The 26,417-nt window shown below is 34.2% G+C and overlaps 1 protein-coding gene across 1 annotated transcript; it reads right to left on the reverse strand.

Moving 5' to 3' along the window:
• Window positions 1–9,357: 9,357 nt before the first annotated feature.
• On the reverse strand, window positions 9,358–13,846 carry LOC128984298 (uncharacterized). Its single transcript, XM_054403603.1, has 7 exons — window positions 13,731–13,846; window positions 12,946–13,092; window positions 12,466–12,630; window positions 12,061–12,132; window positions 11,496–11,688; window positions 10,695–10,847; window positions 9,358–9,699 (listed from the first exon to the last, which is right to left on the reverse strand). The coding sequence occupies exons 1-7, from the start codon at window positions 13,844–13,846 to the stop codon at window positions 9,358–9,360; spliced, it is 1,188 nt and encodes a 395-aa protein (XP_054259578.1).
• Window positions 13,847–26,417: the final 12,571 nt, after the last annotated feature.

The raw sequence follows: 26,417 nt of genomic DNA on the forward strand, positions 1-26,417 counted from the left end.
TCATTCCACTTAAATTTTACACCTTTCTTTTTCAGCGCAAACAGAGGTAAACATATCTCGGCATACTTAGGAATATATCGAGACCAATAACCACACATTCCTATAAACTGTCGCACTTGCCTCACAGTTTTTGGAGCAGGAAATTTCATTAATGAGCTAGTTCGCTCGGGATCTATTGTGATGCTATCTTGTTTAATAATATGTCCTAAAAAACTTATTTCCTTACAAAAGAATTTGACTTTTTGTGGATTTACTGTAAGTCCATGTTTTGCTAATCTCTTAATCACTTCTGTAACATGCTCAATATGGTTTCTCTTATCAGGGCTATATACAACTATATCATCACAAAAGTTAATCATATACTGAAATTTGATGTCATTAAATATTTTGTCCAAATAATGTGATAGCACGCTACTGCCTATTTTCAATCCAAATGGAATTCTCTTCATACGGAATTTACCAAAAATTGTACTAAATGATGTTAAGTCTCTGGATTTTAAAGCGATTGGACATTGTAAAAATGCTTTGTTTAAATCTATGACTGTAAAATATCTAGCTCCTTTTAGATGCTGATACATATTCTGCATATCTCCTAGTGGGTAATCTACATTGATTAACTTCTTATTGAGTTCAGAGTAGTTAATTACAAGTCTGTCATCTTGAGTTAAAAATGCAGGGGCACTATATGGACTAGTGGAAACTTCCACGACATCTTGTTTTATCCAGTCATCAATTATAGCTTTCATCTTCTCTACTTTGGGTGGACTTAAAAAATAAGGGCGGATACTAACAGGTTTATCATCCGTCACTTTAAGCTCAATTTCCAAATCAAGTGCTGATCCTATCTTATCTGTAAATACGGTAGGAAAATTCTTAATTAACTTCTCAGCTTCTTCACACATTTCAACATCTCCTACTTTAATACTACTTAAGGGCGCGCTTTACCCGCAGTAGAAATCCTGCGATCGTTGTTGCTAACGCCAGTTACGCCGTTATGTGCTGGGAGCGCTAGGAGCGATGCGGCGAGAGGGGAAATGGCAAGATGGCCGCAACTGGCAAGCAACGAACTCCGGGCTGCACAGTGCTTGAGACTGAGATGGCTCTCGCACGCGCAGTCGCGCCCGCCCGCGCACCACTCACTGCCAGCCACGGCCACAGTAGACCAGCAGGACTAACCAACAAGGGCTGGCCCACTCCTTTGAAGTCTGAGCGCGCCGCCCGGCCCCGCCACCTCCCCTACTTCCCCCCTCGATGACGTAGCTACAAGGACACTCGCGGACCACGTGGCTGCTACCCGGCTTATTAGTCGCGTTTCTCACCGCGTTCTGTCATGTGTGTGTTACAGTTTTATAGTAGTGTTGTTGGTGATAGTGTGTGGTGAAATGTGAGTTGTACTCTAATTGTTTACGATGGTTGTTAATTGTTCTGTAGCAACGTGCGCAAATTATCAAAGAAAAACTAATGGTGTTGTTTATCACACATTTCCTAAAGATCCAGCGATCAGTTCTATTTGGGAAATTAAATGCAAAAGGGCAGATCCTATAAATAAAAACAATGCTAGGATTTGTAGTGACCACTTTCTTCCTAGTGATTATGAGGACGATATGAAAAACAGACTCCTTGGCTTGCCACAAAAAAAGATTTTGAAAAAGGGTGCTGTTCCATCGATCAACTTAAATAGGACGAGTGACGAAGACCACCATGAAAACTTAAGGTATGAAAGACACAACAATCGTATAATTAAGAAAGCAGCTTTAGATCGCTTAAAAACGTTAAGCCCTAAAAAACCTAGATTGGAACATGTTGAATCAATGACAGAAGATATTGAAAGTAATTCTATTAATGTAAGTAGTAAAAGTATTAACACATCATGTAGTCAAGAGAACATCACTGATTGTTTAAATTGTTTAGAAAAACAAAAAAAGATTGAAGCCATTGAAAGTGAATTGCTCGCACTAAAAAGCGAACTACAAAAAGCTAAACAAAAAATTAAAGTAAATGCAAAAAAATTTAAAAGGTTAATGACAACTAAAACTAATTTGAAAATGGCCTTAACCAAGCAAAAAAACATTTCAGTAAAAAGTTCGAAATGTAATAAACAGTGTCATTCATTTTTTAACAATGCTAAAAAGATCTTTACTGCAAACCAAATAAAAGCTGTTGTTAGTAAAAAAAGTATAGTGAAGTGGAACTCTGATGACATTTCTAGAGCTATAGTTTTAAGAGCTCTCAATCAGAAAACCTATGAATTTTTAAGGAAAAAAATGAACTTCCCCTTGCCTTCACCATCAACTTTAAAAAGATGGTGTTCAAAGTTTCAATGTGATCCTGGTCTTTTGACTAATGTTTTAGAACTTATGTCTAAAAGCTCAGAAACAATGACTGACCTTGAAAGAACGTGCATTTTAAGCTTCGATGAAATGCACATCGATAGTAAAATTTGTTACCACGCAGGTTTCGACCAAGCTCTAGGACCCTTCTCAAGAGTCCAGGTTGTTCTGGCAAGAGGCTTAGTATCCCCCTGGAAACAACCTGTTTACTACTCTTTTGATACAACGATGAATAAAGATATATTGTTTAATATAATACAAGAATTAGAAACAAGTAATATACGGGTTGTTGCTGTTGTATCCGATTTAGGGGGCTGCAATACCTTGTACAAAGAGTTAAAAATATGCGTTGACAATAACTCTTTTGTAAACCCTGCTTGTGCATCTCGAAACATTTACGTTTTTGCAGACATGCCTCATTATTTTAAATTAATGAGAAATCACTTATTGGACAGCGGCTTAAAGTTAGGGGACGGAACTGAAATAAAAGTAAGTTTACTTACTGATTTGTTAGAGAAAGACAAAGGTGAAATAAGGCTATGCCATAAACTCAAACCGGAGTTTCTAGCTTTAAAGGGAAATGCAAGGCAAAAAGTCGGCCCTGCTAAAGCAGTATTCTCACACACAGTGGCTAAGGCTATATTGGTGCTGTTAGGTAATAATAAGGCTTCAGATTTCTTCGATTTAATGGACCAATTTTTCGATCTCATGAACAGCAAAAGATTGTATGGGAATAACCCTATGAATTTCGCCTTTGGCATTGATGAAAATGTTTTTAGAGATCAGAAGAAAATATTAGCAGAAGTTGAACAAACAATTTCAACAATGAGGGTCATTGGAAAGAAGAACATCCTTCCTTTCCAAAAAGGGATTCTCATGTCCATCTCCTCACTTCTGAAACTTCACGAAGATCTAAAAGAAATTGGCTTGAAACACATTTTAACCGTGAGACTAACACAGGATGTATTAGAAAGCTTGTTTGGGCAACTGAGGGGAATGGGAAGATTTAACGACCATCCAACTGCCACAGAAGTAACATACAGGATTAAACAACTGTTACTTTCTAATAAATTACCTAAGCCATCTCCCAAGTCGAACCAGCTTGTTGAGGATGATAAGACATCAACTAGCACTTACCTAACAGCTGAATTGTTAGACTCTGCTTTCAGTGCTAAAGAAGCCGATGAAGAAGCCGATAAGCAAGTAACTCCTCTTGATGAACCTCAGCAGGTCAAAATCACAGAAACGGTTGATGAACCATTTGATGAAGACGAAAGTTTTTCTGCTGACGACTTCCCTATTGGCCAAGAAAAGGACTGGGCTGAACAAGAAGCTATTAATTATATTGCAGGATACGTAGCGTTCAAAGTCAAACACCTTGACCCAAGCTTGGGAACTGTTACAAGAAGTCTTCTACCGCAGAATTCAACCCTGGAGAAAAGCTGGGTATCATCTATTTCTCGTGGAGGTAAAAGCTTTAATTTACTAAATTAATAAATAATGATTAATTTTAGCGAATTTCCCGTATAGGAAATTAGCTGTTTTGTTATTAACGTAGTGGTTAATAACACTTTATTTACTTGTACTTTACATATGCTGGCATTTGAAATTCGCTGATTATTCATGTTTACTGCGAGTATGAATATTTTTAGTTATAACTCGTTACAGTTTAACCTAATTCCACAAATGTAATTGTCATATTTTTTAGCCTCTCCGTAACCGACACACACAAAACATATTTTGTAATTATTAGTTAATTAATTAATTATCTTGTAATAACTAATACTTATTGACCCTTGGTTTTTATTTAAAAAAACAACTTCAAGTATAACTTACCTTGAGTACAGATTAATTACATACATAAATTGAGATGGAAATTAAAAAATGCATAGTTGCGACTGAAAAAATACAACATGTAACTGAAACGGGTCATTATATTTCAGGTCTTACGGAACCATCAGATGGATGGAAGAAGCAAGTGATGCTATTTGAAAATGATTTCAAAATGCAACATGGCAGTGGCCTTGACAGGGAAAGAAAAGTAGTGGCAAGATTCGAACAAGTATTAAAAGAAAAGTATCCCAGTGTCTGCCCGATGGCAATTAAACTCTATGCTAAATTAAGGACTATAATTAGGATTAGGCATCTGAATAGACTGAATAAAGTAGTAGACAATAGAAAAAGTACACAAAAAATGTCAAAATGGGTACAATCAGGGAACAAAACACCAAAGTAATTATTTTGTAAGTTGTTTACCGTATTTTATTACATTTATGTAAATTAAAAATATTCACAGCACCAATGCCAATGTTTTTATTTTTCAGCCATGTTTGCCTTAGAATATTATGTATCCTATTTGTCGGTGTTTAATACATGAGGACAAAAGTTGTTATAGTCCAGTAAAATTAGACATTTTGGTATGCAAAAGGTCGGGTAGTTCTGATTTTTGGATATGTTGTTAGTATTGGGACCATAACATAAAATCCAAGTTATCCACCTCGAGATACTGCCGCTCGCCGCGGGGCGCGCCACTTGTTATCGAAATATTTAAAATATGGCAATTCTTATTGTTTTTCACTTAATCTCTCGAACCGTTGATTTTACCGAAACTTTTATATTATTACATTAAAGAAGAATAAATTTGTGACAGTTTAAGCCCAACAGAAAGTATGTAGCGTAAATAATGGTCAAAATACAGACCATCAAAATAAATAAATTTTCCAAAGACGTATAAAAAATGTAGTTTTTTCAATATTTCCAGAATATAGTTGTTTGAAGCAAACACCGTATTGATTTAGAGAGTATGCCAGTTTATTTGCTATTAATAGAAAATAAATGAAAGTATGAATAAAAATACCCCCACCTCAGCAAACCTGCAGACTAAGCGAATTTCCATTTGCTTGATTTGATCTTCACAAACCTATTTAAATAACATTAGGTTTAACTGGTACCTAGGTTTGCTGCTACAGGGAGGGTAATATAGTATATAAAATAATAATAGTATGATAAGAAACAAATAAATTTACCCAATTTTATAAAAATGTGTCTATAAATAAGGAAAAAACAATAATTAAATCTTCGCTATTGGAATAACTTGAGGTTTTTTAATTTACAATTTTTTAATTTTCTCGATAACCTATAACTGTAAAAAAACATTTTAATGTACTAAATGATTTGTTTTTAAGCTCTACAAAATGGTTTAGAGATACATTGTAAAATTGTATGTTTTGAGGGTCTAAAATACGAAAACCCCGTTCTTAACAAAAAACCCTATAAAGCAACCGTTCCCATGGCCTGATAATACTTCGCGAACTCGTTTTAATAAATGTAGGTTTACATGCTGAAAAACTGACCTTCAAAATATACCTTCAACGGCAAAACTACTCTTCCCAAAGCTGTCAAATGTTTATACATAAACGTTTAACTAAGCTTTGGGTACAATACTTTCACATAAAAACAAAATAAAACAGTTTAACATAGTTAACAGTTTATTAAGGCTGAAAGATCAGGCGAATAAGATCTTCCAATTACAATCACTCTACAGATCTTCCATGCAGCGGGTAATCTTTCCACGCCAAGTGCGCCCATCTATACAGGACATGCTGAATATGAATTGAAATACAAGATTGATATTGAAGAACACACAAAATTCACAAAGATCGGAAATTTTACTACAAGACGTGCAGACAAGTTCTGGTGTGGAATTTGATCTGATTAGCCTATCGAACAGGCCCTCATAAAGACAATGAAGGATTGACTCGAGGACGAGGGATAACAGACAAAATGTTGTAACTTGATGGGCGCTTGGGATGAGCCGTCCTCATCAAATCTGTAGGAGTTGAGAAATATTATAAAACATGACGTCAGTTGAACATTAACAGTGAGCAACATGTTGACGTGCACCATTCTCGCATTGCTCGAGACAACGAAATTGATGAAAAGATTAAATAGTGGTTTCCTCAACACACACCATTCAATAAAAATGATATGCTGATTATTAGCGAATTTCCCTTATAGGGAATACGCTATTACATTGTAAGACCTAGACCCGGGACCGATTTATTTTTTCATTTTGGTATTCCTAGAGGCCAAAAATACTGTTGGTTCAAATTGTTATAACATATATAAATATATATATGTATATAGGCCTATACCGGGTGTCCGAAAAAGACTATAGTTTTAAACATACCTCACGATACTATTGTTTAAATGGATGAGTAATAATCATTTCGTGCTGTGTAGAGTATACTTTAAATTTTTAGTTTCGTACGTTGGCAATAAGTAGCGTACACCTATTTTACCTTGAACATAGTTTTGGTAATAAATTATAATACAAATAATAAAATATTAATGATAAAAATGAGTAAAAATAGCTTGCATGTCTGCAGAGCTAAAAATGGGTCGCATAATGAGGTGTGATAGTCTTAAAATAACTTTTATTTTATTATCTTTCATTTAATGTATCAGCATAGCCTTCTCTATGGTATCAGTCGTTGAACAGTAGTTTGTATCTAGTACAATAAATAAATAAATGTTCAAACTAGGTGAGTTTTTAGGAGACCCTGTATAAAAAAAAACTAAAGATTTTCATAAACTGTATCCAAAAAAGTTATTATCGTTCGTTAGCACGATGATTCCCAAAAATCATCCGATTTAGTGAAATTAGGTACAAACATTACTTTTATTAGTGAATCAAGAGATCACGTCATGTATAACGTACATTTATTAATTAAAACGAGTTCGCAAAGCATGATCGGCATGATAAGGCCATAGGAACGGTTGCCTTATAGGTATTTTGCCAGTAAGAATATTTTTTGTAATTTTTAACCCTCAAAACATACAATTTTACAATTGTATCATTAAAGAATTTCGTAGAGCTTAAAAACAAATCATTTATTGGTTATGGAGAAAATTAAAAAAATGTAAATTAAAAAACCTCAAGTTATTCCAATAGCGAAGATTTAATTATTGTTTTTTCCTTATTTATAGACACATTTTTATAAAATTGGGTAAATTTATTTGTTTCTTATCATACTATTATTATTTTATATACTATATTACCCTCCCTGTAGCAGCAAACCTAGGTACCAGTTAAACCTAATGTTATTTAAATAGGTTTGTGAAGATCAAATCAAGCAAATAGAAATTAGCTTAGTCTGCAGGTTTGCTGAGGTGGGGTTATTTTTATTCATACTTTCATTTATTTTCTATTAATAGCAAATAAACTGCTATACTCTCTAAATCAATACGGTGTTTGCTTCAAACAACTATATTGTGGAAATATGGAAAAAAACACAATTTCTATACGTCTTTGGAAAATTTATTTATTTTGATGGTCTGTATTTTGACCATTATTTACGCTACATACTTGCTGTTGGGCTTAAACTGTCACAAATTTATTCTTCTTTAATGTAATAATATAAAAGTTTCGGTAAAATCAACGGTTCGAGAGATTAAGTGAAAAACAATAAGAATTGCCATATTTTAAATATTTCGATAACAAGTGGCGCGCCCCGCGGCGAGCGGCAGTATCTCGAGGTGGATAACTTGGATTTTATGCTATGGTCCCAATACTAACAACATATCCAAAAATCAGAACTACCCGACCTTTTGCACAGCAACCCCATATTTTCTGACAGATTTACTGGACTATTATTCTTCATGAGCTATCTAATGTATACTGAGAAAATATCATTAAACTAAAATAATATTATAAGTAAATGAATATAGCAATGTACCCTTTTGGAATATACTGTTACTTATTACATATAACCGTATGTTATGAATTTAAATCACATTATGAAATTGTAATACAACTGAAGGATTTTACAGTATTACAATACACTTTCCGTTGTAGGCATTATACTAGTTAGATTTGATCTATTTTATTACTGTAAATCTTAAATGTATTTTAGAAAAACATTTATTAAGTTATATCTATTAAAAATATTTATAATAATATGTTAAGTCAATTGTTGTCGCAAAACAATATGCGGCAAAACGCGGTACGGCCGGCCGTGCGTCGCCCCGGGACAGCAGTTAAATGAAGTTTTGTGTTTTCATTGCATTACTGATCGAACCAGCAGTTTTATAAAAAAATGTTTGCAATAAAAGTTGTAGATAATTTAATTATCTACAACTTTCTCGCTGAAAGTTTGTCTCTACCTCAAAAATAAAAAAAGTTTACGCTTACTTACATTTTCATGTCACACGTTTAAAACTAGGTAAGTATTTCTTGTTATTACAAATCACAGACATTATTAAACCAAAATATATTTGCACCGTTGGAATCGTCAATTCATGCAGAATAGAAATATATAAGTTTGATTCTAATTCCATTAACGTAGAGAGCTGCAGGACAGTGTATTTGCAACGCAAACGCAATACCAGGCGCTGCGTGCTGGCGGCGTGTGGCATCGTTCCTTCTCATGACGTCACGGGGGGGGGGAGGGGCTGGAGTCACTTTTCTCTGCTCCGTGGGCTAGCCCTTGTTGGTTAGTCCTGGTAGACCAGCGCTTTTCGGTAGCCTTGCCTCGTCGCATCAACACAACCACACAACTCAAACTAGGCTACTACTGGGTGTAAGCGCTCCGATGTCGCGTACAGTATAATCATAGACTAAGCAACAAGTTTGTTTCATCTATGGTAGAATGTAGCGAAGTAAGCTATGTTTGTTATTCAAAATTATTACTTTTTTTCTACACCATTAGACATCTTAAAATTATGGACATTGGCAGTAAAAAAAGGAAATTTGTGTACATGACGTACAAATACACATTATAATTTGTCCTTCACTATATGCAAAGTATACACAACAAATACATAAAGGGTACCTAATATTATTTTATTTTCCAACAGGACCCTAGTCCACATCCTGGATTACATGGCAACTATTTAAAAACTCGGTAGGATTATAAAATTATTTGAAAATATATTTATTAATAAGGATTTGATGATTGAGTTGATTATGGATTATAGATTTTGATGATTTGATTAATTAAATCTCGGATATAGACCCTAATAGAATTTATATCCTATCTCTGATGGGTAGCCCTCTTGGGTATCTGGGATCAATAAGTTCTGGCAGAATGCATTTGAAATAGAAGTCAGTTAGTGGATTTTCCATATTCTTCCTCCAGAACTCATCGTCTCTCATGATCTTCTCCACTGACAAACCATGAGGTGTCCAAACTACAAACAAACAGTATTTCTTCCCGGTTATATGAAGCTGCCCTTGCACTTGGTAATGGTAGCAATGGTGTGTTTTCAATCTCAGCTCTCCTTCGTCATTGAGATAACAAAATTTTATCACTTTCTGACGCACTGCCTCTGCTGGTGTTAGGTTTTTAGCAGACGCTGGACACTTCACCTGTAACAAAATTAAAATAAAATAAATGGATTTGGGTGTTTTGATCATTTATCTATGAAAAATGATCTAAAATTCCCTTACCTTATGTGTGTGTGTGGACGTACATATAAATGAAACAATAGACCAATTAACAGACAGACCGATAGAAATTGAGATAAGACTTATCTCTGTTTTCATATTCTATGAAATGTAATTTTTTTCCATATTTATTCATATTTTGGGTAAAATTATCGAAAACGTTCATAGTTGTAAGAAATGTACAGACAAATCTGAAATTTGATTGATGTAGCTAAAAAAAAAGTTATGGTAATTTTTGCCTGCATTTTCGATATTTTAAGAAACCCTATCTGCAAGTAAACTATAGACAAACCTACGAAAAAATACTCACCTTACATTCACGTACTTCAAGTTGTACATCTCGATACTTTTTTTAAACCCTTCCACTATTATGTCAGCCTCCATTGCCGTCGATGACTTGGTCCAATTCTTATAGCACACATGTTCAGCTGGTTGGATTTGTTTTTACTCAGCCCGTGCACAGATAGAACAATAAGAGTTGCGAACCCCGACAAAGAGAACCTTCTTGGTCTTATACCCCATGATGCAAGCCTTGAAAATGAAATGTGACGCAATAAGAATGGTCGTTCAAAGGATGATAGTACATTTTTTTACAAGCATAATTAGTGTGTTTTATGCAATCATCAATATGATTCAATAAAGTGAATAAAGCTTCATACCAAGTTCCAGTTATTTAGGTTTATATCTTCACTTATTTTCGATTTATGAATGGCAATTTTAGCAATTTGGTGTTTAGCAATTTTAATATCCCTGCAATGGTTGGACATAGAACAATAACTTCAAAACTAACATAGTATTTTTTCAGCCAAACCTATTATTAAAAACAAACCTAATGTTTTCAGTAATTTTAAATGATAAAAAAGGTAAAGACCATTTCCCTCATCAACATAGGACATTTCTTACACGTATGTACTTACCACTCCGGAGAGAGCATTGTAGTTGGTTTTGTATGACCTTTTACTCCAGGCACCATCGACTACTACTGTAATTTCTAGGGTTCCCGTTTCTTTATCAACTCTGCCTTCCTCGATCGCTAATTTAGCTTCCTCTTTAGCAGCTTCAGCCATGCTCTCCCATGAGCATTCATGAATGGTTGTATATAAGAGCTCTTGGTGTTTGTTATACGTTTTTGTAGACATACACGGCATGTCTAAACTGCAACACAGCTCCTCCAGTTGACTATATCCTTGGCCGATATTTGTCATACCTTCATCTTTTATCTTTTTTTATCGAACGTGGCACTTTAAATTTTGGCTCGTAATAGTTCAATCTTAAGTCACAAAATTAATAGAATACATGCTTTTTTGCGGCAATAATAAAACATTTAGTCAAAATAAGCATGTATCGTATGAAACATTTTGCAATAAATCAGTTATCTATACGATATTAACCGATCTTAATAATCTTTCTTTATACTGTTGTTTAGAAGATAAATTTATAGAATTGTAAGTGGTAAGTAGGGGTTTTTTTTAAGTGACTTTGTGTAATAGTGAGAGACACATTTATGCATTGGAAATTCACTTAGTATGAAGGTCTGCTGCAACGTGGGTATTTTGATATCACCTTGTATATACTGGTGCTGTATACAACAATACTATTTCAATTAATAATGGTATCGCGCGTATAGTCTTAATACTTACCATTGAAGTATTCACATTCATTACATTTCCATTGTTAGGTAATATGTCCGTCGTGATTTTTTCAATCCTCCGACAAACCTTGCAATGGAATGTCAATTCATCTATCAGACCAATGCGTCTGTCATTTATCAAATACATATCTGAAAACTTGCAGTCAAAAGGCTCGTGGTTTTCTAGAGATTGCAGGGATTTGATAAAATGATCTATGTTAACTATCCTCCTTCCATGTATGGATATTTCTTTGGCGATATCTTCGTTATCTTCTTCATCTCTGTAAACACAAATTTATCAAGTTCCAAACTTGTAGTCGAATAATTATCATACACTCTAAAGTCAACGACCAGACTTCACATAGATGTATTTCATTTAGGCTACTTTTTTAGAAACTATTTTCAAAAATAAATGTTAATTGTTAATTATTAAACTGTTAATTGTCTTTATAATGTGAATTAAAATTTTGTAAATTACTTTTAGGGCAAAAAATATATTAAGCATGCAGAAGTAGTGTATAACATTTTAAACTGTGAAAAATTAACAGTAATAAAAAATAGGTTTGTATTACCCATCTTTCTTTAATAATTTACATAAAAATACATTTTTCTCTAAAGGGAGTTTCTAAGAAATAACATAGTTTTGAAAATACCTGGGAGCGAGAAGCTCAATTCCGGCTAACCAGTCTGAATCGTCACTGTCACTGTCAAGACTGTCATTCCGCCTGCAAAAAACATAATAAAATTTAACGTATTTACCGATTTAAAATTAACAAATGTAGTTTTAATAAACATTCTACATAGGTAGACATTTTACATTTTTAAATACATAGTTTTAACTACATGAACAACAATAGTTACTAATACTGTACTTTATACTGACTTTAGTCAGTTCTAATTATTTATCAAGTAACTGTTAGAACATTAATATTTTAATTCTCTGTACAATTGATAAAAAGATAAATTGTATGTATTACCGAGTTAATACTACTGTATAAGGTTAGTGATTGGTAAAAAAAAATAGCTAGCATCAATATTATTTATAATGCATTAATTACCTTATGGTAATAGTCTCTCTTCCAGCATCAGGCAGATCATCATTGTTTAGTATTCCTGTAGGTTCAGCCTCAGTAACGTTATCCTTTTTGGAAATTATATCATGGTCTTTAGGAGTACTGTGATGGAAGCTGTCGCTAATCTGACATTCGGAGAGGCGTACGAAGCTGAAAAAAATATATACTGAACAAGGTATATGATAAGTCTGTACCTACTGTACTCAATAATAATTGGGTTTATTTCTCCGAGTGATTGTGTAAGCTGTAGGCCTACACAGTTTGGCAACAATGAACAGTTATTTTATAAGGATCGACTAAATGCAGAGGATTAATTAGTAATGGTAATGTTTTAGCTAAATAGTTGATCTTCAAAATGCATTCCAACATTTTTTCGAAGGAGCTTTTATACTTTAATACCATCTATACTTTATAAACCTTATGAAAAGCTAAATAACGGGCAGGCAGGGCGAATTAATACCTTACCTTGTATCAGTAGATTCTATTATTTCATCATTGTTGTTCATTTCTGACATGACTGTGTTATGTTTTGAAGTAATGCCTGATTCATCTGTTTTTGGCAAATCATGGAAGACAGTAGCGTTAGACTGACATTCGCTTGCAGATACTAGGCTGAAAAAAAAATGGGTAGTTTAAATAATGATTAGGTTACCTTTTTTAAACCTTTTAATGATTATTTATTGCTCATTCCGGTTCATTAAACTTTCCATAATTTAAAAACAATGTTTTTAAAAAGGACCTTTTGATATTCGTTACACATTTTCCAGTATATATCAATTGATTAAGTAGGCAAGTATTTAGTTTTTTTAATCATACAGTTATCCCGCTTATGGTAATCTAAAACACATTTAAAAAATTGCCCGCGCGTTTATTGTATTGAGTATAAACAACTGGTACTAATAATTTGATTTTTAACAATGGCCCCCTGTTATTTACTTATCCGGTACACACAGATCTAAGATTTATTTGTACACTGTTTATTACTATATTTCACTGCACAAAGTACTAGCTGATATAGATTGTATAGATTTTTGCTATGGATTATAAACAAAACAATGACAGTCTGTTGGTAGCTATAACCCTTATAACAGTTGTTGCCTTATTTGTCATAAGTTCGCCTTATTTTGACAATGACCTTCAAACCTATAAAGACAGTTACGGTACTTATTTTATCTGCTTATTAATTGGCTTATATTGATTCCTAAACATAATTAACAATAATAATAACAATAATATAACAAACCACTCACCAAATATTTCTCTTTCTTTCCCGCCACTTATCAAGATTCTTCGCTGTAGACCTTTTCCTTTTAGTGGAAAGTGTCAAATGTCGTTTGACACGAGTTTTCCTTGAAGTTCCAGGCATTTAAAAACTCACTTTTAACTATCTCTAAACTTCACAAACACAGTTAAGAGTCTTCCGTAGTGGAAGCCATGTTGGATTTCTTCCCCATAAGAACAATGTTAAACATTACATCATTTGTGGACACGTAACGGCGTTATTTGTTAAGATATAGCTTTGAAATTTATAATTTGTATTTTTAACATAATAGACTCGTGACTGAGGTTTTTGAATTTCGAAAATCCATTTTCATTTCCTTTCAATAATTAGCTTAATTTTAAGCTAATTAATAATCAATTATTCATTATAAAAATTAAAAATTGTGAAATAAAAAACGTCAATCTCTAGAGGACCGCAATTCCTTAAATTTAACTCCTTATCCATAATTATATGACAATTTGCTGATGAGATATTTGGACCCAAAGTTAACATTGTTCTTATGGGGAAGAAATCCAACATGGCTTCCACTACGGAAGACTCTTAAACACAGAGGTAGAGTAGCGCCGGGTTTGACAGATGGAAACACGTGGATCAAGCATTGGAGTGGTGAGAAGCGGTGCTGAGAGGGGGATTTCCGGCGAGCTTCCCCGAGCTGCCGCTAGACGCCGGCACCGCACAGTGGTAATTTTTAATTTGCAGAGGTTTCCAAGATTACTCTTTTCGAATTAACCAATAATGATAGCTACGCACTCTAAACGGATTATAGTAGTAAAAAGACCAATCTATAGTTCTGCGTTTTTAAAATTTTCAAATAACGTTTTTTAAATAAGTTACGGCTAGTCGAAAAGGCCCTTTTTTCTTGTACTAAAACTCAAGTTTATAAGGTGTGTAATAAAGATAATTGAAATATAGAAACGCAGAACTATAGAAAATTTCATCCTCTTTAATATGAGACCTTAAATTTGATTCTATCTTCAATGTAGCAGGTGAAAAGAGAAATCTTGCAAACCCTTGCATTCGGTTGCGCGTCAGGGGTAAAGCGCGCCCTTAAGCTTAATTCACTCAGGTTTGTACTTGGAATTAACCTAATTTCATCTTCAGGTTTAAATGTAAAATAACCCATTTGTCGATCCATATTTAGGTTTAACTTGCTTGCACACATAAAAGGGTATCCTAAAATCATGTCAAAATATTTTAACTCAGCCACTAAAAATGTTTGTTTACAGGTAAATGATTTTATCTTAATCAAAATTTCACATTGCTTATTTATGCTCAAAGGTTCATTGTTTGCAGCTACTATGGTTCCCTGCCAAGTATTTTCACTCATAATTAATTTATTTCCTAATAATCTATTGCATAAATCCAAGCTTATAAAGTTTTGACTAGCTCCAGTGTCTAACAAAGCTCCCACACTAAATTTGTTTCCTAAATCCACAGAAATACAGGGTAAATGTGTTACAGTTTTAGCTCTTACTTTCTTTAATCCAGGTGAATTTATTTTATTAAAATCCTTAACAACTCTTCTCAGTTCAGACTTAAAATTGGGACTATGAGAACTATATACAGGTTTATTATTTCCGAATTCTTTCTTGCCGTCCGGAAAAACAGATTTGTAGTCTAGGCTACGTGTTTTTCCTGGCTTAACTAGTTTTTTGGATCTGGTCTGTAACAATTTCGAGCAATATGACCTACTCTCTGACATTTAAAACAAACAGGCCTCTCATTGTTACGATTTGAGTAGTGACTTTTAGGTCGTTGAACTCCTGGGTTAGGTTTATCCATCCGAGGCTTATCATCAGTTGATAGATAAGGCTTGCTAACACTACTATTACTAACTGGAAAACCTTGATTTCTGAGGTAATCATTGTATGTTACATTATTTAAACTTATACAAAGATGATCTAAGTCTAAAAATGTTGCAGGGTTCTTCTCAAATATTAGTTTGTTGCGCAAATCAGGATGTATTCCATTCTTAATAAAACTAACAAGTTGACTCTCAGTTAAATCACACTTTAATACCTGGAGGTTTATTTTTATTTCATGCACATATATAGACAAAGGTTCAAGGTGTTTTTGAGGTCGAAATATTAAATCTTGTTTCAGCTTTTCCCTTAAGGTGATTGGCAAAAATGTGGTGATTATATTAGCATGCAACAAATCAATTGATTTTGATTCCTTCTTGAATTCTAATATTTTATTCACTAATGGTGCTGTAGAATAAATTGGTAGAATCTCATACAAATCTTGCTCAGATAAAGAAGTTTCATTTCGGACAGTAACTAGGTTTCTCAAAAACTGCAACAATGTGTTTGTTTCTAAACCATTACACACAGGAAAATTTTTTAAATAAATTTCCAATGGGTTTGACAACTTTGTAAAAAGGCTACTAGGACTTAGGCTACTATTTACAACTGTACATGAGTTTGGTTGATTATTTATGACTTGACCCGGAACATTTTGTTGAAAACAATCAATCTCTACTTTTTGAGGTGTAGATGAAGTGAAGTTTTCAGTTGGTGGAACTACCGATTTAGACTGATTTAATTTTTCCCCAATTATTTCATTCTCAACTATAGAGTTATTCAGCTCCTCTTCAAAATCCCCCATCTCCTGGTCTGAGAAGGTATGCATTGTTTTAAATTGCTCAAAACTATTTAGGATTTGCTGATTTAATTTGTCTAAACTAACTTTCTTATCTGGTTCCAGCTTACATTGTAATAGATTAGTAGTCCGGTTTTGTACATGCACTAGTTTTGCCTTGATTTTAGCTATTTTGAGTTTAGTCACATTTTCCCTACACTGTTCAATTAGAGAATCAATTTGTTCACACTTTTCCCCAATTATAGTTATTTCCCCAGATAAAGTGTATGAACCTTTTAAATTTGTTAAATCGGTATAAACTAACTTTCTTATCTGGTTCCAGCTTACATTGTAATAGATTAGTAGTCCGGTTTTGTACATGCACTAGTTTTGCCTTGATTTTAGCTATTTTGAGTTTAGTCACATTTTCCCTACACTGTTCAATTAGAGAATCAATTTGTTCACACTTTTCCCCAATTATAGTTATTTCCCCAGATAAAGTGTATGAACCTTTTAAATTTGTTAAATCGGTATTCTGGTTAATACAATATCTTAAAGTTTTTCTTAAAGAGTCTACATCACTATCACTCGTTTCTTCCCCTCTTATTCTTATCTCGTACAGAAGTTCTTCTTTGTTTAGATAATTTAAATTGTATTTTGACATGTTGAAATTTTACAGCCTCTACTTATTTGCTGTAATTCTTCTAACATAGGCCTACATATTTCTCACTTATACCAGCATTTAATTTTAAATGATTCTGGAGCAGAGTGGCGCACTTGTATACCCCTACCATGTAGCCAATTAGGTAGTATACTTCAATTTAGGATGAATCTAATTCAAGGTGGTAGTAGAAGTGAGATAAATTAAAAGACAAGGTAGGCCAAATACATATATTTTTTACGGTTCTCAAATTACACCAAATACACTTTCCAAATAAAATCCATTATGGTCTTATTACTCCCAAATCTTGTACTAAATAATAAAATAGTGGAAAGATCTTACTTTAATCAGAGACACTGGTTTAATGGTCAGAACTGGCACTAGCAGATACCATGCAAAGCAACTAGATGTGGTGCAAAAGCTACTGGACCAATCATAAGAAGGTGAACAAGAAGTCAATCTCAATATCAATGTGGTTGATTTCTGTAATTTCTACAGCAACCACATATTTGTAGACCATATTTCCAGTTAACTTAACTGACAAAACTTGAAATGGATTATCAATCGCCACTACCAACCCTACAAACTAAATCTTTTAAACTGCTGGACACTCTTTCTTAATCTTAGTCTAGCCAATGGTTAAATAATATGATTTTGTTTTTTCTTAATTTCAATTTAAACTAACTACCAACGGTACACACCATGAAATGATAGGTAACAAAACATGTGTGTTATTACATACAACTTCAGTAACCTTTTTTCAAAAGTTAGGCTTGTAAGAGTTTAAACCCTTTTGTTCTAAACCAGCGCATGGTAATTTTAAATTTAAAATTTTTGAATTATTCCCGTAACCAATGACCACACAAAAAATTTTAATATACTACATTATATGTGTTTTTAAGCTATTTAACATGGTTTAGGGAGAAATTGGGAAGTTTTTGTGTTTTGATGGCCAAAAATGAGAAAACCCAATTTTTACCCTATAAAACCCCGTTCCCATCGTCCTATCATGCTGGTTCACAAACTCATTCAAGTTTTTTGAACAATACTTTGAATTTTCTCCGTAACCAATCACTGTACAAAAACACTTTGATATACTTAATTATTAGTTTTTTTAAGCTCATTAAAAAGGTCTAGAGATAAACTGGGAAACCTCATTCAAGTTTATCCCGCCTTACACCTTCTAACCAATTTCATCAAAATCGAACAAAAGTCCAAGTTATTGCGTTCACAGACACACACACACACACAAATATATATATACATGTATATATAACAGCTACTTCCCTATAGGGAAATTAGCTAAGAGCCCTTGTCAGTGATGGACTACAAAAAAAAATGTGTGCTATTGATATTGGCGATATGCAACTGTCTTTCAACTGTTCAGCAAGAAAAATTATAAAGTGGTATAAGAAACTTGTTTTCTACTTCTTGGATATAACCATCAGAAATTCATATATTCTGCACAATGAAGTCCAAAGAAGAAAAATGAATATGCAGCTATCGGAGTATCGTAAGAAGCTTGTCATGCAGATTTTGGAAAATCACTTGTGTAATGAGAATGAATGTTCAAGGCGACCATCAAAAGGTGAGATTTCACTCCGTCTCACCCAACGACACTTCCTCACACTGATCCCAACAACCGGCACTTAAGTAGGCCTATGTACTTATTTATTTATTGCAAACGGCGATAGGTACACCAATACAAAAATAGCCTATTACAAATATGATGGCATTGAAAACAATCAGTATCATAGAGAGATCACTGTTATACAATGTGCTGTAGCGGATAGGTCAGGTTATGATAAATATTTTACTACCAGTACTTTCCTTAAATAAATAAAAAGGTCTTTATTAGAAAGCGTATTCCTCATTAGATAATGAAACACTAGTACCTACAGGTAACATATTTATGATAACTTAACCTAACTGCCGCAGCAAGCTGTATAAGCGGTGGCCTCCATATAACTTCATACCAATGTAAGTTACCACATTTAAGTTTTACAAAAATTAAAATTATTTTACGAGGCTTGTTAACTGGGCGAAACTCCATTATCCGTCTCCTACTGCGGAAAAAGATGCTTATCGATGTTTTGTTTACAATATTGGACCTAGGTTGATTTAATTCTATAACCCTGGATTAACTGAACAAAACCTAGCATCAGCTTTAACAGTAGGAGACGGATAACAAAGTTTTGGTACTTTCGTAATTTATGGCGGCCGCCCAAATACAGCACGTTGTGGCGGTTAGGTTAGGCTGGGTTATCTTTTTTTATGACTCATATGTTATAGTTTGATACATAAAGAAACGAGGAAAGTCCTACAAACATATTTATGATAACCCAACATAACCTAACCGCCGCAGCGTGTTGTAAAATAAGTGGCCTCCCGCCGTACAATACGAAAGTACCCAAAGTTTTGCAGGTTAAATATTTCTATTTTTTTCTTTTTCAGAAATGATTGTGTGTCTCCAATTAACCAACTATTGTGTGCACTGCGGTTCAATGCAACGCGCTGCTTTCAATCAGTATCTGGGGATTGTGCAGAAAGTTAGTTGTGCCATTGCTTCCAAACGCTTCCCAGAAACACCTGAAGAAATCAAAAAGAATCAACTTAAGTTTTATGATATAGCTCGATTTCCAAGAGTAGTATGTGCTATAGATTGCACCCATATTAGATTTTGCAAGTCACCAGGTACGCCTACCTATGCTTATTAATTATTCTATTTCATTTATATAATTAACATCTTGTAAAATCTTTTTTCCTTACAGTCCACGTCATTTTCATATGAAAAACAGATGTTATAGAAATGTTTAAGTATAAAAGATACAAAGCACAGTAATGAATATGATTGAGAAAGTCTCAAAATGTTTGTAATTTCATATAATTGTACAATTAAAACGCAAAGTTTAGATATAGGCCTATCATTCATATTATATTCATAGAAAGATGTTTTATTTGCAGAGAAAAAAATTTCCAAAAACATATTTTTTTTAGGAAGGGATGACAACTACAGTAGGCTAATTAAAAAAAATTGTCAAAAATATGTGCATACAACAATTAAACTTAAAACTATATTATAACTTAAAAACATAGTTAACAAGGTACCCTTTAAAATAAATATTTTATTTTGATTTACAATATGTTTCAGAAACTTAAGTCTGTTATCAAGTAGGCTAATATTTATCATACCCTCCTATAATTTTAAAATATTTTTTTTTTGTTCAACCCTATGCTAAACTAATTTATAGATTATGAAAATGGTGAAGTCTATCGGAACAGAAAAAACTACCTATCATTAAATGTGCAAGCAATTTGTAATGGTGTTTTAGAGATATTGGATATTGTAGTGAGGTGGCCAGGGAGTACACATGATTCCTACATTTTTAACAATTGTTTAAGAAAAGCAATATTTCTTGCTGGAAGATATGGTTATGCTGTATTGGTTGGGGACTCGGGGTACGTTTGTAAAAGCTTCATGATGACACCTCTGGACAATTTTAAAAATCCAGCACCTCTACAACGAATCCTAAATTCGTACTCGAAATCCAGTGGAAAGGATGTTTGGAGTTTAGAAGAGAAGGTTCCCGTCAAGGGCAGTGAACTGCGTTTAAAGTTGCGAAATGCATTACCTGTTATTGTTAATACTGCTTTGCTGCACAACATTGCACAAGCAAGAGAGGTCCTGCCACCTGATGATCAGGATCTAATACTGCTTGCTCCATGGAAAACACTCATTGCAGAGGGAACACCCCCTCTACCGGTCTTATTACCGGTAGGGTAATAAGGCAACCGTTTGTTGCTGTGGGACCTCAAAGAGAGATCAACGTGAACTTCCGAGCACGACAGGCTCTTGTGGCAACCATTTTCATAGGTTTGTGTTGACACTGCTGTTCAAAGGGTTCGCTTAGAAAACAAATAATTAACTTCACAGATTTACTTTTTAAATTCTTCACAATAGTTAGTTTTAGGCTAACTGTTGTATTTTTAGCTACCAGTCTGCAAGGTAACACAGTTTTTGTTCAATTTCGTTCAAACTTGATAAAAAAGATCTTTAGCCTACAACCTCATGAATGAGTTAATCAATAATAATTATAAAATTTTAACTGACACCATAATACAGTATAAAATACATTTTTAATTTTTGTTTCAGACTCACACAGCTAGTAGCTGGTATCTGAGATGGAAAACCGCACTGAACTAAGAGAGGACTTTGTAAAGTGGAATAAATTAACAAGTACTTCAACACGTGTGTATTATCTTATTTTTATTACACTTACATTATAATACCACTAATCTTATTAAGCTCAGCTAACAAATTTTTTTTTCTTTAGTATTTCTTGCTCAGTTTTTTCCTGCTCTTGCTCGAGCTTTTCTTTCTCTTGTTCCTCTTGGAGATATAAACATCGCATTACAACTTCATGTTGCTGTTTGGCTTGTTCAGTTGTCGTTTTAGAGTATGTATTTTGGTTGTTGCCAGAGCCACGGCCTCACTTTCTTTTAATATAGGTCTTCGTCTGTTTGCAATATGTCTCGATGTTTTTGTCGATGCATGTTGCGGCATTTTTACACTCAATTTCGCTTTTTTATCTTCCAAGCTGCTTTCGGGGCTGAAAGGTAGGGAGGTCTTGATTGTTTCTTTAAAAGGGATTTCAACTATATCTGCCTCGACAAAATTATCTTAAAAGGTGGGCCTCCCTTGCATGCCAAAATATAGAGGCTAGGAGTGTTCCTCCCTAGATCTGGCATTCGTCAATTTTTGACGTTGGAAATTGAAGTGTGATCTGGCAGCGTCAAAAAATTGACGTTTAGGACATGGTGTGTTTCAACTTAATTGTTTGACCAGTAAACTCACTTAATTGCAATAAAACTTATACCATTGGAAAGAGGAGGTTCTCAGGATTAAATTTCATGCATAAAACATTATCCGTCGATTATTATTTAGCAAAAAACAGTAATATATAAAAAAAACTAGTGATTTGAAATTGTATACTGGCGGGAGTCAAAATTTGTGCAATCGGCAAAAAACAGCTGTTTTCATTGGCTGATAGACGATGATGATGAAGTTGCCTTTGTCTGCCAATGTGTTGAAGGCGAGGAAAGAAGACGATATGTAGTGCCTATTGACAGTTTTACTTTCAAAAGTGGTTGATAAATCAAGCCTAGGCATATAGCCTAGAGATGTATTTTCAACATTATTATTTTTCCAAAGACATTGTGCCAAAGACTAGGTTTCTGAGTGCCAATTACTTAAGACGTATGCCAATTACTGTGCAATGTTTTTTTTTTACTTTTAATAAAATTTAAATTCAAGTTAAGGTTTATTTGTTAAATAAATTATCCAACCACAATCACAGTAAGTTTTTGAGTAATCCCACATTTCTTTTTTTTTTCATAAAAAATAAACTTTGCAGACATTTTTAAACGTAAAGTTTCAACAACACTGCCAATTACCCCTAAGTGCGACCTCCCAAACTCCAGGACATGTAGAATCTGATGCTGCTGACTCAGATGTAGCGAGTGAAGGTCTGGATGACCCTGCCCCTCCCTTGGACATACCTAATAATCCATTGAACGCTAGTTGTAGTGAAACTAGTCATAGTCCTAGGCTTCGAAAAAATGCAAGAAAAAGTGATATTGACATTGATTATTTGCATGACGAAGTGGGATATGAGCACATGCCCTGTAGCCCTAGTTCATTATTTTCTCATAGTAGCGATGAGTACATGCCTACAGAGAAAGAGTTGAAGCGGGCGGAGTAATCATCGGATGATGATGATGAACCTTAGAATAAGAAAAGGCGAATAACGAAAAGAACTCCTGAAATAGTTAAAAAATAGTTTAACTTAATTCACAGTAACCTTTAGACTTAGTTTCCATAAATCCACATACATTGTAGTTGGAAGGAAGAAATGTGAAACGACTAGATAAGGCCATAAGTGCATCATTAGGCAGAAACTCTTTGATCGATTAGTAAGAATGGAAAAGGGAAAAATAACTTCAAAAATAAAAATACTCAGACACCGACACTACTGTCTAACTGGAACTGGAACCATAACAACATGCCGTGCAGACGACAACAGCTTACAGCAGAAGCGTTTGGCACGGCGGCGCGGTGGTGGGGGAAGGCGGGTGGTGTTACGAGAGACAACGGTTCGTCTAAACAATCGTGTAGTGTGAAAGGGGCCATATGGTCGCAAGGCCACTAGCAGTAGATACTTATTTACTCGTGCGGTAGTCGGATACCAACCGTGTGCACCTACGGTACGCGGGTGAAAATCGTACACGGTTGGTAATCGTAAAATGTTAAAGGGGCTATAAGCTCCAATGCGATACAACAAACACGATTAATAAACGCACGAGCGAAATCGAATATACAGAATGTCAGAATGTTATTGACTCTTGTAAGAGTCCAAAAACCGTCAAAAACCGTCGTTGATCAAGAGAAAAGTCGTAACTATGATGTCAACCGAAGAATGGTGAAGTTTTTTAAGTAGTCTAAGTATTGCCATGATTGCGCAATAACAAAAAAAAAAGAACGTGGCGAGGATTCTCCAGAGCGAGCTGTTTGGTACAGTGGTCATGAAAAGGATTGCAGTGTAAAGTATAAAGGATCTTCAGGTGCAATGGAAGTTCAAGCTGCTGAAACACTTTGGAGAAGGTCATGTGATTACGGTTTCCGTTACCTCACTTTGTTACCTGATGGTGATTCTAAAGCGATCATCTACAAACCTTTAATGTTTACGGGCCAAGTGAGACTTTAACCAAAAAGAATGTGTGAATCATGTTTCAAAAAGACTTGGAACTGCTCTTAAGAAATGTTGTTCTGGATTGTAAAGCTAAAAAAATCACCCTCGGTGGCAAAACCCATAAGTCTGAAGAACTCGACCATAGTAAAACTTACAAAATACTACCATAATAGTATTCTTAGAAATATAAACAATGTAAATAGCATGAAAAGAAGCATATTAGCTACTCTCCACCATTGTCTGTCAACATATGTCCGTCCTAGGCATTCCAAGAGCCCAAATGATGTCAACGGCTGGTGTTTTTATAATCGGGGCTCTAGCAAAGGGTGAAACTCCACGCCCTCACATGACACATGTAAAAACTCCCATAACTGAAAAGGTACTGAAACATATAGCCCCAATTTATGAGAGGTTAGCTACAAAAGATCTTCTCCAAAGATGTGCCAAGGGCCTAACTCAAAATGCCAATGAGAGCCTGAATGACATGAATGATATGGTCCAAATGGCTGAAAGTCCACAACGCGTCGAAGCGGAGCTTAGAATATGCCATCGCAGAAGCTGTGGGGGGATTTAACTTTAACAGTATCTATGGCATCATCCAAAGTAGCAGTTGGAAGAAATAGTAGAAAAGTTATGAAGATGAGAGACACGTGAAGAATAAGGCACTACAATTCTAAAAAAACCACAAAATTTCAGGAATACCGAAGGAGAATGCGGCTTGAAGCTTTGGAAAGGGAAGAAGAACTGAAAAATAAGGAGGGACCAATGTATGGAGCAGGGGAGTTTTAATGTAAGTATATAATACACCATATTTAATAAATAGTATTGATGAACTGAATTACTTCTAGTATTCCTGTCAATTGGTTGGTTTTCTGTTGACTACCGCAATTATGAATTTTCTGAGTTTGCAAATACAGGAACAGCTGTAACTACAGTTCCAACTCACTTAGAAACTTAATTTTTTTTGTAGGTAATATATGTATCTACCACCTGTAGTATGGATTAGTTCAAATTATAAGTATAAGTAATTCTTTTAAATAAGCTTAATATAAAAACCTAAAAATATATGAATTTATTTTATTTTTTATTTCATATGCCATAGTTGGCTTATGTTAAGCCCATTCTACAGGTTGTAGGTACTACTGAGAGAATTGAAATAAAAAAAGTATATTGATATCTATCTCAGAACTTGAGATATAACTGTTCCTGTAAAACATATTTTTTAAACTACCCCCGTATAGGGGTTGAAGGGGTTGCAGGCCAAAAAAGTGCATACAAGGTGTTGTTACCCTTAGGACAATAATAAAAATTATTTATATAAAAAAATTCATCATTATTGTAGATTTTGATGTTTTTTGTAGGGTTCCCCCTTAAATGACTAAACCTTAAAATAAATACTTATCTGAAATAGATAAGGCGCATCTACTGGTTTGGGAGTCTTATCTTAATAACTCGTATTTATAGAATTTCTTTTGTAAAGTTTTATACCAAATTTAGATCGATGAGATAATGAGCCAGATTAATGGCAGTAGTCTCTCTTTGGCAAATATAATCATCTTTTTTGATTAAAATACATAGTTTATTTTTGTTATTAAAAATAATCTTTTGCATTTGGAATCATACCCCAGGTAAGAAGCTCAGGTAAGAAGCTGATGTTTGAAGCATTTCCGCATCTCTTTTTTGAATGTCCTTCACTAAAAATTTAGGAAATGCAAAGAAAAGGCTAAATTAAATGTGATCAAACATAAAGTTCAAATGTAAGTAGAAAAGAGGCTCGAGGAGAACGTTCACATACCCATAAGATCAAAATGGAAGAGATGCAACTTCTGAAGCACAAAAGATAAAGAGGTTTGCTCATACTGGGAATTTACCGAGCGCAAATTGTGTTTATGATTGAGTGTGTTTTTGTATGATTTTCCTGTGAATCAAAGGGTTAATGTCGCTTTGCTGCGCTCAACGAAAACAACTACTAGGTACAAAAAACCTATACCCCTACCATGTAGCCAATTAGGTAGTATACTTTAATTTAGGATGAATCTAATTAAGCTGGTAGTAGAAGTGAGATGAATTAAAAAACAAAGTAGGCCAATAACATATATATTTTATAGGTTTCCAATTTCACAAAATAAACTTTCCTAATAAAACTCAGTTACGCTCTTATTAGTTCCAAATATTGTACTAAATAATGAAAAACTGGAAGGGTTTTACTTTAATCAGAGACACTGGGTTTAATGGCCAGAACTGGCACTAGCAGTTACCATGCAACTAGAAGTGGTACAAAGAAGGTACTGGACCAATAAGTGGTTGATATCTGTGTAACGTGCCGTTTTTCCCACTAGGAATATATGCGCTATTCCGTAGTTAAAGCGGGAAAGACGTCACCAACTCTCGCCAGCGGATCGCTCAAGTCGGCGTGCTGGGAAGTTTCCAGGGTTCAGATAAAATAATTTATTTAATTAACTCAACAACCTAGCACAGGTACAGATTTGTATTTACGCAAAAATGTAGTGTGAATCAGGTGTGAACTCAGTACCGGTAACCAACAACGCTACGCTACTGTACCATCATCATCGTTCACACCTGGGAACAGCTAATTATATTACATTTAAAAATAACGAAAACCCGTTCAATAAAATTTTGAAACAACTTAATGTTGCAGTTTCGT

This window comes from Macrosteles quadrilineatus, unplaced genomic scaffold (genome assembly GCF_028750875.1).
Source record: "Macrosteles quadrilineatus isolate MER2022 unplaced genomic scaffold, UCM_ALF_1.0 Scaffold_2__2_contigs__length_208266976, whole genome shotgun sequence".
In the NCBI taxonomy this organism is placed as follows: Eukaryota; Metazoa; Arthropoda; class Insecta; order Hemiptera; family Cicadellidae; genus Macrosteles; species Macrosteles quadrilineatus.

Coding starts and splice junctions, on each gene's coding strand:
- LOC128984298 (XM_054403603.1), bottom strand. CDS start 13,846: ATGCCTGGAACTTCAAGGAAAACTCGTGTCAAACGACATTTGACACTT. Junction 11,689..12,060: donor ATTGAGCTTCTCGCTCCCAG/GTATTTTCAAAA, acceptor TTGTGTTTACAG/AGATGAAGAAGATAACGAAG. Junction 10,848..11,495: donor AATTGACATTCCATTGCAAG/GTTTGTCGGAGG, acceptor TGCTCATGGGAG/AGCATGGCTGAAGCTGCTAA.